This window comes from Blennius ocellaris (assembly GCF_963422515.1).
Source record: "Blennius ocellaris genome assembly, chromosome: 2".
NCBI classification, from domain to species: domain Eukaryota; kingdom Metazoa; phylum Chordata; class Actinopteri; order Blenniiformes; family Blenniidae; genus Blennius; species Blennius ocellaris.
In genome coordinates this window covers 14,463,465-14,475,297 of record NC_137651.1, presented here as the reverse complement: position 1 = coordinate 14,475,297, position 11,833 = coordinate 14,463,465, and the positions used below count along the sequence as shown (strand labels likewise).

At 41.0% G+C, this 11,833-nt stretch overlaps 2 protein-coding genes across 2 annotated transcripts in view; one reads left to right on the top strand and one right to left on the bottom strand.

Annotated features, from left to right (window-relative positions):
• The window catches only part of bace2 (beta-secretase 2), a 13,728-nt gene extending 10,980 nt beyond the window's left edge, over nucleotides 1–2,748 (top strand). The window contains exon 9 of the mRNA XM_080504252.1: nucleotides 1,096–2,748. Coding sequence (XP_080360378.1) covers nucleotides 1,096–1,380 — 285 coding nt within the window. The 3' untranslated portion in view covers nucleotides 1,381–2,748. The remainder of the gene's footprint in view (nucleotides 1–1,095) is intronic.
• A 563-nt stretch (nucleotides 2,749–3,311) lies between these two features.
• LOC308137707 (transmembrane protease serine 2-like) lies at nucleotides 3,312–11,104 on the bottom strand (the record flags this gene model as incomplete). Its single annotated transcript, XM_080506493.1, has 13 exons — nucleotides 3,312–3,344; nucleotides 3,845–3,997; nucleotides 4,708–4,850; nucleotides 6,272–6,373; nucleotides 6,796–6,968; nucleotides 7,059–7,221; nucleotides 7,417–7,460; nucleotides 7,536–7,646; nucleotides 7,734–7,863; nucleotides 8,200–8,313; nucleotides 8,399–8,491; nucleotides 9,031–9,175; nucleotides 11,090–11,104. The coding sequence occupies 13 exons, from the start codon at nucleotides 11,102–11,104 to the stop codon at nucleotides 3,312–3,314; spliced, it is 1,419 nt and encodes a 472-aa protein (XP_080362619.1).
• Between the last annotated feature and the right edge of the window lie 729 nt (nucleotides 11,105–11,833).

Here is an 11,833-nt window from a genome sequence, read left to right as displayed (position 1 = left end):
CAGTCAATTAAAGTGAAATTGATAAAGAAAAACATAAAAGGCTCACCAGTACCATTAATAGGTATAATTTTTCTAAATGTATACAAAAAATACTTACATTTTACAGCTTTTTAATACATTTGCTATGATGGAATGGACATGACATAGAATAGAGACCACAAGCAGCTGTAATAATATCAAACTGTGAATAAAACTGTAAAATTGAATCAGAGATGACACATATGTTCCTGCGAAATATTGCATCTGTGATGTAATTGGACGACACAAAGCCATGGCATGTTGATAATGTGAGGCTTATGTGATGAAATGAAATATAAACATTAATTTGGTTATTTTAAATACACTTCTGAAATAGTCTTTATTTCTAAAATGAGAGGTTTTTTTTCATGTAATGGGAGTTCATCCATGCTTTTCTTTAACCTATAATAGCTCATTAAAGTGAAGTTAGATATGATTTTGAGTTTCTGATGCTAAGTTTGTTTAACATGTTTTTCCTTTTTAGATACAAAATAAAAACGTCTACTTAAAATGAGAATTGGAAGATTAAATGTCCCAGGAAAAGTTGATCCTTCAGTGATTATACTAAAAACTCACCACTCTTAAAGTACAAAGAGCCTCTTTGCTCTCTTTTTCACACTTGGATAGGGTGTTGGCTGAAGGTTAAAGATGCACACTTGTGACAATAGTGCCACTTTCATTTCTGAATCAATGTAGGGTGACGTCAGAGGTCTAACTGAAGCTATTTTAAATTTTAACAGCTAATGGCTGTAACTGATCCTAAATTATTGTCATATGCTACTCCATAAAAAGCAGTCGATTTAAAGGGTTTATTGTTTCTGTGGTGAGTGTGGCAATGCTTCAAATCCTACCAGTTAAGGAAAATTACACTGCAAGTAGCCTGGCTGATAAAGTCATTTAGAAAGTGATCTGAGTCTAATGAAAAATGATAAATATGTATGTCATAACATATATTCCATAATTTTCCACTTCTGAGAATGTGGGGAAACACGCGGCCATATTTCAGATTTGAAAGAGATCAACAGTTGAAATTCTTTCATTGCACACGTTCGCTGGAAATAATGACGGTCGTAAGAGGCTCGGCGTTGTGTTGACCCGTTCATCCTGTGCTGCCCTGCAGTGAGTGGCGGCGTGGCTCTGTCGGAGATCGCGGGACCCTTCTCCGCCGCAGACGTGGCCGCCGACTGCTCGGGCTGGACCGTGAGGGAGCCTCTCCTGTGGGTGATCTCCTACACCCTGATGGCGGTCTGCGGCATGGTCCTGGTCATCCTGCTCCTGCTGCTCATCCTGCCGTGCAGGCGCAGGAGCCGCTCCGGGGAGATCACGGACGAGTCGTCGCTGGTGCGCCATCGCATCAAGTGACTGAGAGGGGAGGGACGGGCGAGGGCGGTGGACAGCGAACTGAGCCCGTCCACAGTGGTGGAGAAGGGGGTGGCGCCCGACTCCGAATGTTTGAAAGACTTGGCGGTGCACTCTTTCCCGGTGGCCCATGGAGGCGGCAGCACAGACGGAGGAGCTGCCTCCTAAAGGGAACCCACACCCTCCCAAACCCTTCTCTCCAGACGGCTGTCGGCGCTGAACTCTCACTGCGCGTGTGAAGACGTTTTAAAATGTGAGCGAACAAAGAGCAGGTGCAGTGTGTCACCTATCACCTTCTATAATATGTTCTGGAACCAAACTATGAAACAATTCTATAAATACCAGCAATAACCAGAAGAGAACGACCAGTTTCTCCCACACGGTCACTCAGGACACAGTAGAATGTTTCTAGCACACTGATGTCATTCTCTTGACGAACTGTGTGACATATCTCCGGCATACCATCTCATAAACTGTGCCTTTACGCTTGATAAGTCGACTTATCGGGCTCCTTAGTGCCTTCTCCTCTGCTGGAGTTGTTGTCCGGTCTTCTGTGGAGTGAAGCTAAAGCCCGACAGTGAGGAAAAAGCTGCTCTAATGGCCACTGTTCATTGGAAACGTATTAAAAGTTAGACACGTGTTTCCAGAATCACTGATAATCACCATCAGCAGTTTGAGACTCACTCTGCTGACTTGCACTTTTGTTTCTGAAGTCGATCAACAGTGTAATGCAGAGCGACAGATCAGTATATTCCAGATCTCTGAAGCAATTTTGTTATATTATTGTAATTTTATGAAATCTTTACATTCAGCTTTGTATTGAATTTTTGTTGAATGTGATTTTTATTCCAAATCGTTGCTTTTTAGGGTAGACATTCAGGGGGTATTTAAACTGCATATTTCATACAAATTGAACTGTCCGGACGCAAAAGGATTTCAAGAAACTGACACGTGGGAAACGACTTGCGGTCTTCTCAACACTAATGTTTACTTTCCAGCAAACGCTGTCTGGTCTGTGAGCAATAATGATATAAGTCACGCTTTATCAGTTTCTGCACATTCGCGGTCGTTCCTCGCGCCAGATGGATTAAACTGTACAGCGAGCAATACAGTCGTTGGGTTTTGACGAAGTCGGTCCTGAGTGAGACTTTCACCAATATGTTGCTGTCCGTCAGAAGCTGAGGCTAGAAACTAGTTGAACTGAAGGTACACTTGAATCTTTGAATGTTCACTTATTTATAAGTGTTTTGTTTTGTTTTGTTCGTGTGCCAAAATTGTACTTGTGCTGTACATAAATTAACTTGTGACAAATCAAAGATGTAATTTGTTTTGAATGAATAAATATTTTGAAAGTCAGCAGGACAAACACCATGTGAACTCTTGTGTGGACTCATGGTATCATTTAATGGCTTGACATCTCTGAAAGTTTGAATATTTACCAAATGCATTCTTTATTTACAGAGTACACCAGTCAACCATAACATTAAGACCACTTACAGTGAAAGTGAATATTGAACGTTTTGTTTGGATCAGTGTGAATGATTTGTGCAAGTTCGAATTGTGAGTCAAATTGTACCAGAGACTCAACGAAGGTGCAGGTTTTTGTGGGTTATTGTAATTCTGCAGTGGTTAGTTTTTGTCAAAAGTAGCTCAGAAGAAATGGAGACACAGTGCTGTCACTCAAACCGATACAGAAGTTAATGGTCGTTCTCATATGTCAGGAAAAAAATGTCGAGTTGGAAGTCTTAATGTTATGGCTGATCGGAGAATCAACCACAGGCACTTAAATGCACCGAGAATTATACAAGGCAACAAGAAATCATACTTGTAAGTGTATTAACTTCACCTGATGTCACACCAATTTTACAAAAACAGCACTTTCCAGTAGATTATAATTTAGTAATACAGATAAAAAGTGAATCTCACGTTGATCATCATTGGTCCAGTAGGCCGTCATCTTGATGGTTCTGTCAAGAGAAAAAAGAAAAAGCAAATGTGTATGTTCTATTTATCAAGTGGGTTTTTATGTGGTTTTTGGTTAAACGTTATCTATGTGCACATTTCATATTGAACAAAAACAAAAGGTTAGTTTGGGGACAAAGATGAATCCAAAGTTTGTATATTTCACCAAACCATCAGGGCAGAATAGCAAAAAATAATCAAACATTTTGTTAAAGCATGTATTACCCTTTGCACTTGTCAAAGACATGCTGAAGACTTTTTTTTTTTACATCCAGCCTCGAGAAGGCTGAAGTACCTGGAGCAGCAGATGTGCAAACATTGGTATAACATCTGTTCCTCTGAAAAGACTTAATGAATACAAATAATTATACGGACATACGGAGCATGAAATGTCACTGGAGAAAAGAAGATCTCATCTCAGAAAACCCCAATATGGTGCCAGCTGTGTGACGACATTTTTGGAGAAAATCCACTGGAAATGAATAGAACTTTTGTCCATTTTTACCTTCATCTGTAAGTAGATCCAGCTGAGCGTGTGTGAGATGTTGCCATATACACCTGGCTTATTCTGCCCGGTGCAGTGTTGCCCCCGAACACTGTCACCCAGGAGCCACCACAGTCCGTCCCTGAGGGACACCAGAGGGCCGCCACTGTCCGCCTGAGGCAGAGCGGAGGACAAACTGAGCTGACAGCAGTGAAATGCAGATTGTTACACATACACTTTCTTTGTCCAGGACTTTAGAGTGACTTCAGAGTTAAATAGACAAAGCTATTAATTTCAGTGAAGAAGCATATGGGTACTTTGAGGGCCTTTTCTGTAAACTGCAACATCATAGTCAGCTGCCTCCTCCATATTTGAACTTACTCTTCATTGTTGGAGCAACTGTATCAATGCTTTGTTATTAGTTATAAAATAGAGCTTTATTTATAGCCGGCAACATGCACAAGAACATAATGCTGATATTGTTTGACTTTGCCGCAAAGCAAATTACATAAAAGCGTGCAAATGCCTTGAATTCTTCCCTGAACAGAAACTGTTTGTGTGCTTCTGTTCTGCCTGTGCTGGAAAAACTCTGAGCACTCTTTATTGGCATACATTGTTCTACACAGGATCAGTTGATTCTGTATTCATAGTCCAAACCCAGATGAAATAGACCTGTAGGCGGTGATACTGTGTCCTGATGGGAGTCACACTTGTACATGGCTGGTACTCTACTGTACAATAAAACTAACAAACCCCCAGTGGCATGTCATGTGAGCACATATAATGTCACCATTCATTAAACACTGATTTTTATTTGCTCTGATTTAAGTCTTTAAAGATAGTTTTCACGCAGCTCAAAGGAAGAAACACTGTGTTCGTCTTACATGGCACATACTGTCTCCTGTGTCTCCCTCTCTGGCACAAAACATCCCCTGTGATATCTGACCGTTGTAGGCATTGGGGCCGTTGCACTCTGCAGCGTCGACCACAGACACCCGAGACTCCTTCAGGCGGAGAGACACAGCGTCTGTGGAAGAGACACACGAGTGATTATTAACCCGCATAGAGGAAATCTCCTTTGAAGTAATGATGTGCTGTAAATATAAATCACAGTAGTGACAACAGTGGTTATTTACATGTACTGTCCTACACATCTCATATCAGAGATATTAAATTACACATAGAACATTTATATGTTTATTAGGCCTTGGTCAGTAAATTATCAATTAGTTTCTACAAAAAGTTGATTATGACTTTGCCATTTAGAGTTACGCTCTTGGTTTTTTGTGTCAAACTTGCTTCCAGCTTTCACTGATGTATCAATTATTTATCGCGTGGGTCTCAGTGTTGTGCATGTGTGAATTAATTAGAAACGGAAGTTTCTGTTTTGAAAAGAGAAAAACTCTCTTCTTTGTAAATTGTACACTTTGCAGGGTCATCTGATGGGCTCGGCCGCACTACAGGCCAGCGTTGGCCCCCGGGCCATATGTTTGGTACCACTGTCCGAGGATATAAGGTCACAATCGACAAGTACAGCACTTTGTCGCCATCTAGTGGTAGCATTAACATACACTGTGGCAAAAGACTTCAAATGGAAACAAATTGATAAAAAAAAAAAAATCAGTTTCTTTTCGGGTTAATGTTCAGAGAAGCATGAAGCTTCTTTTGATTTTTTCAGTCTTCAGCATGAATTTTGTTTTATTTATTTATCTTTTAAATTCACCCTCAAAGTAATTCTTTGATGACGTCGCCACTTCTTGAGGAATTTTTGTAGCTATCGTCACTGAGCTTTCCCTCATCTTTGTTCTCAGGCGTCATTGTTGTCTATTCTGTCTGAATCACTGAGCTCCCCAGAGGATAAATCAACTTAGAATCAGTTGATGCAGTTTATTCATTTATGTTTCAATTATGCATTCTGTTGCAAAATTCAATAAAATATCAACAAACAAATGAAAGCGTGTCTCTTCCATCTGCGATTTGTATTTTCCATTTAAATTATTGCATTCAAAAAAATGCAATAAATGACTTCTTGCTCTTTCAGCTGACAGATCTGAAATCTGGCTGCAGTGTTGAGACTCTTGATACGAAAGTTGACAAAAAGCTTTGTTTCTTCACTTTCCACATGTTATCACAATTCACCGTCATAGTGAGGATTTGATGGGGAGTTTTTAACTGCATCTCTCAGCTCAGGACTCAGTTCTCTGAACGTGTTACGCCCACTATACAATATAACAGTGCAATCCTGTGTGAATAAATTTGAAACAAGTCACTTTAATGTTTTATCTGTATTTTGTTATGATTTGAGCCATCACCCTACAAGTTGAAATGGACCCTGTTTGACATGCCTACAGCTAAATAGGAAAATGATTAATGAGAGTATTTTTTCAGGTCTATGTTTATTTCTGCATTCATACAATGAGGCAACCGCATTAAAAACACGAGACTCACTTCCATTCACGACACGACCAAACCAGGTTATCCAGCAATTCTGACAAACTGTGACGTTCAGGCCAACGTTTGGGAGGCACACAGGTCCAACTTTACTGGAGTCTACAAAACGAAAGAACAAACCTGCTGTTATAAGTCTTGTTGAAGTCAAGTTGAAGCTATACAAAAGCATCAATTAACAGCTCCTTGTTGATCTTTCACTCAATCCAAGAGCTAAAATAATTTTTTATATGATCCTGAAATACATTTTTGACTGCATTCGAGTGTTCTATGAAACAAAAAGAAATGCAGAAGATGCCAGATATAAACTGCGGTGATATTTAAACTCGGTTGAAACGACTATTTCTTTACGTTAACACACACTGGTGTAACAACATCAAAGTGTAAGCATTTCCTTTTAAAGAAACACAATTAGGGTGTTAAAATAATAGCAGGAACTCCCTGGACTGACACAAACCACCATGAAAGTCTTAAAACTGTTTCAAACATTATTTTTTCCTCAGTCTTTCTGTGCTTTAATTTACCTGTAAAGTCCAGAGGTCTGGACAGCCTCATGAGAGCCACGTCATTGTTGTGAGTCAGGCTGTCGTAGCCTTCGTGCGCTACGACGCGACTCACAGTATGAGCGGGGTGAAACAAGGTGCCTAAAGAGTCCAGGATCCCAGCATACACGGCCCAGTCTCCAGGGCTGGAGGCCCTGCAGGGGGAGGAGGATTTGGGGCGGCAGGTTCGGTTCGGATCAGAGCACAAAACCCGCTTCAGAAATGTGTTGTGAAGGTGAACTCACCTCGCCACACAGTGTGCCGCAGTGACAATCCAGTATGGAGAGATGATGGCTCCTCCGCAGCGGTGAGAGCCGGCCAACTGCAGGCTGACCTGCCAAGGCCAGGACTCCGGAGAGGCCGCGGCGCCCCCGGGGGTCCGGCTGGAGTTCACCCCACGCCCACAATCTGCAAAGGAGACGGCTCTTAAGGAGGATGTTGTTCACTGCAGCAGGTGAAAATGAGGTCAAACCGTCAACGTGTAAGTAAAAGTGAATAAAAGGGACATTTTGGCAGAAACTTCCTGCAGAGAAGAAATCGAAAATCTACAAGTGCAAAACAAGGACAAAAATCATTTTTTTCATGTGTGACATGATAACTTACCAGTGCACTGCAACGTCACCCCATTACTGTGAGGACACGTTTTGCTGCAGATGAGGAGATAATGTTGTTACAATGATCTTTATGTGTGCGTTTTGACTTCTTTTGGATAAACGACTCACCTGAAGGCGACCTGTTGCAGGATAGATACATGAGGATTGAAATCAGACTTCACCATTAAAAATCCCTTGTCTGAGGCAGTCGTCTGTTGGCCTGCTTTAAAGTACGTGCCCCTGCAGGACCACATGATGAACACATTGAAACAGACGAGCCTGCCACGCAGCGACTCCCATCTCGAGTTCAATGCCTGTGCTCATTACCTGCTGTAGCCGATGCTCTGGCAGCTTGAGTCCCCGTGTTGGTCGGTCCAGCCGTAAGAGCAAACGGTCCGCCAGCCTTTCAGCTTCGTCGAGTAGATCTGAAGCAGGAAAGTAGAGCCGAGCACCCTCACTGAGCACAAACACAGACGTTTCACTTCAGGCTACATGTGAACAATGTTGTAATGAGGACATAAACTTCATGGGCAAAACTCAAGGTGTATTTGTGATATTCTGTGTGGCTCCTTTTTAAAGCTGCACACGGTGGAATCTTTGTTTTATCTAAAGTGATTTATGTAAAAGGTCTTTAAATTTGCTGGACTCAAATGCTGCAGTTTTGTGTGTTACAATGTATGCAATTAATGTGTTATAGAATAAGACTAAGACTAAGAATGAGCTTCTTAACTGTGAAATAATGTATTTTTGAAGTAAGTAGATGACTGTCTGTGTCCTGCATGGGGCGGTTTACCGCAGTCGGCTTCATCGTGGCCCGAAGGACAGTGGGTCACGCCGTCGCACCACTGGGACTCCCACACACAGCTGCCATCACCACACTGCATCCCGTGCACGCAGGAGGAGGAGACTGCAGGAAGCAAAACGGCTTGTGTCTCTATTTAAACTGAAACCTCTCTCAAGTTTGCCACACGGAGCAGAGCGATGACACTCACAGTAGTAAGCGAGGAGGATTCCCGCCAGCAGCAGGATGAGCAGCAGGGAGATCACAGCAGCCACAGTGATCTTAATACACCTCTGCTTCAAATCTGACGGGGAGGCAACACGCAGTGACTCCAGACACTCATTCACACACAGCAGTCATTTAATCTATTTAAAATATCATATTCGTCATGTATGCTTTATTTTTCAAATGATTATCTCGTGCAACACTATCTAAATTTCCACAGTCGTGTGATTATGATTTAATTGTATCTTCAGGAGAAAGACATGAAATAATCTATAGGTTCCTATCAACAATTTTAAATATCATTGAAAAGTTCATCCTTTTCGCAGTTATTTCAAAGTTTGTAAGACATACACAGAAAGTGTCAAACTTTAAAAAGTGTTTTAAACATGATTATAATTGCCTTATGTTAAAAGAAATACTTGGATAAACATCAGCTGGCTTGAAACGTGTTAATATTTTTGGGTAGTGTAGATTAAAGTTAATGACTTATGAGCTAAAATAAAAAGAATACAATTATATAGAAGTTAAAATGAAATCGTGGGGGGACATTTCCATTGTATTGTAATGTTCTGAGATGCGGCTGAACATGACAGTGTTATGAAAGATGGAGGATTTTACCTTTGCCCTTTGGAGTGTGGCTGACCTCCGGCGGGGGCTTCAGGGCCACATGGTGAATGTACTGGGCTTTAACATCTGCCCGGCCAGGAGGAGGAACTCTCCTCTTGTCAAACTCATGGGAGAAACAAGGAACTGAGTCTGAATACTGTGGGAGGAAAAAAATACAACTGCAGCGAATAAATCTTCATTTACTATTAGTGATAACGTACATAAACCAGGAATGTTAAGCAGGTATTTTTCAGATTAGACCTTGTCTTATTATAAGGCAGGAAATACAAAACTCAGTTCCAAAATCACATACAGCTATGTTCAGAATAATAGCAGTCCAACATGACTAACCAGATAAATCACTGTTTTTGGTATAAAACATAATAATAAATGGAAAGTAATTTACCAGCAGGTGTAGTAAAGTCAGAGGAACCAACAGACCCAACTTTGATGATATGAATACTCCTGGGTCTGTGTAATTGACTAATTAAGTAAAAGGGGCGTGTTCAAAAAAATAGCAGTGTGGAGTTCAATCAGTGAGATCATTCATTATGTGAAAGAAACAGGTGTCAATCAGGTGGCCCTTATTTAAGGATGAAGCCAGCACATGTTGTGCATGCAATTCTCTGTGAAAACTGATGAAAGATGGGTCGTGCCAAACATTGTTCAGAAGAAAAGCGTGCTTTGATTAAAAAGTTGATTGCAGAGGGGAAAACGTATAAAAAAGTGCAGGAAATTATCGGCTGCCCAGCTACAATGATCTCCAATGCTTTAAAATGGAAAGACAAACCAGAGAGACGTGGAAGAAAACGGAAGACTACCATTCGAATGGACCAAAGGATAGTCAGAATGGCAAAGACTAAGCCAAGGGTCTGCTCCAGGGAGATCAGAGACGGTCTGATGGTACCTGTGAGTGCTGTGACAATTAGAAGACGCTTATGTGAGGCTAATCTACCAGCAAGAAGCCCCCGCAAAGTCCCACTGTTGCAAAAAAGACATGTGCTGAAGAGGATTGCATTTGCCAAACATCATGTCGACTGGCCTCTAGAGAAATGGAGAAACATTTTGTGGACTGCTGAGAGTAAGATTGTTCTTTTTGGATCCAAGGGCCGCAGACAGTTTGTCAGACCACCCCCAAACACTGAATACAAGCCACAGGACACTCTGAAGACCGTGAAGCATGGTGGTGCAAGCATCATGATATGGGGCTGTTTCTCTTACCATGGTGTCGGGCCTTTATATCGCATACCAGGGATCATGGATCAATTTGGATACATCACAATACTTGAGGAGGTCATGCTGCCTTATGCCAAATGGGAAATGCCCCTGAAATGGGTGTTTCAACAGGACAATGACCCCAAACATACCAGCAAGCGAGCCAAATCTTGGTTCCAGACCAACAAAATTGAGGTTATGGAGTGGCCAGCCCAATCCCCGGACCTTAATCCAATTGAGCACTTGTGGTGTGACATAAAATTTGCTGTTTCTGAGGCAAAACCCAAAAATGCAGAGGAATTGTTGAAGGTTGTCCAATCTTCCTGGGTTTTTGACTCCATGCAGCACAGATGTGCAGCACTTATCAAAAACGGGTTATTCAACGAAATATTAGTTAACTAATTGTCAGGATTGCTAAATGTTAATATTTTTTCAGTTTATTTAGTAAATATTTGAGTTTGTAATGAGAAATGCCGACACTGCTATTTTTTTGAACACAGAAATATCACCTTTTCCTTCATATTCTGTAAAGTAATTAAATATTGATACTTTTTTCTTCATGATTTGTTGTGCAATACCATGTGCAGCGTTCCTAATGAAAGAAAATAAAAAATATAAGGATTTTGAGCTTTATTCACTTTTTTAAAAACACTGCTATTATTTTGAACATAGCTGCATCTGAAATGCCCAGAAACTGCTTAAAACATACTAAAACAAGTGCATCTTGTGGGATTTAAGTCAAAGCTCTTTCAAAAAGGTTTTTACTGCTTGAAACATGGTGTTTGTGTTTCTCTTTATAAAAAAAAATAGAATCAATTTTTCTCTTCAAACTGACAGTATTGAGACTCAAACTTACCAGGTTGGTGGTCATTTTCTGTGGGATGTTTTCCTGCAATAAATCAAAATTTCCTGTTCCAGCCAAACGGTCTGCTCAACATCAGCATCTGCAGATGTCGAGTCCACTGTTGCAGCATCTCCTTTCACGCGGCTCCTCTGGCTGCTCCCTGCACTCTCACGCCGCAATAATCCAATAACGGTTGTTCGCTTTGTTTGGAGGGCCGCTCCCACACTTCTAACACTTTGATTTGTACTTCAGGGCCCACGAGGGCCTGCCACCTTGTCCAAATAACCCGCTGATGTTATCTGCTGAGCTGTGAGTGTGCAGACCAAGTCCTGTCACAATGAGTGGAGGAGTCCTTCACGTCAAGATGTTTACGGACAAACATGATATGCTTTCAACACCTGAGTCAGTGAGTGATGGGGACATTCTGGGTGGAGTGCTCAACTGAAAATCACTTGTGGTGAATAGGTGGACAGCTGGGAATAACAATTTGTTGTAAAAATACACAAAAGTGACAAGTATTGGTTGTACAAAGTTGTGCAGCCATGCTGATTTTCAAATGTCACCAATTTAATGGTGCGTATCTTTAAAGATTTATCAAATAAAAGCGAAAGGAATTCACATTGCGAGTTTACATAGTCTCTTCAGAATAGTTTTTTTTTTTTTTTTAAATAACAGGTTGGTAATAGTGCTTGTCGTTTTTGTAAAGAAAGTCATTTCATCGACTTTTTAAAAAAAAATCCATTTAAAAGCTAGATT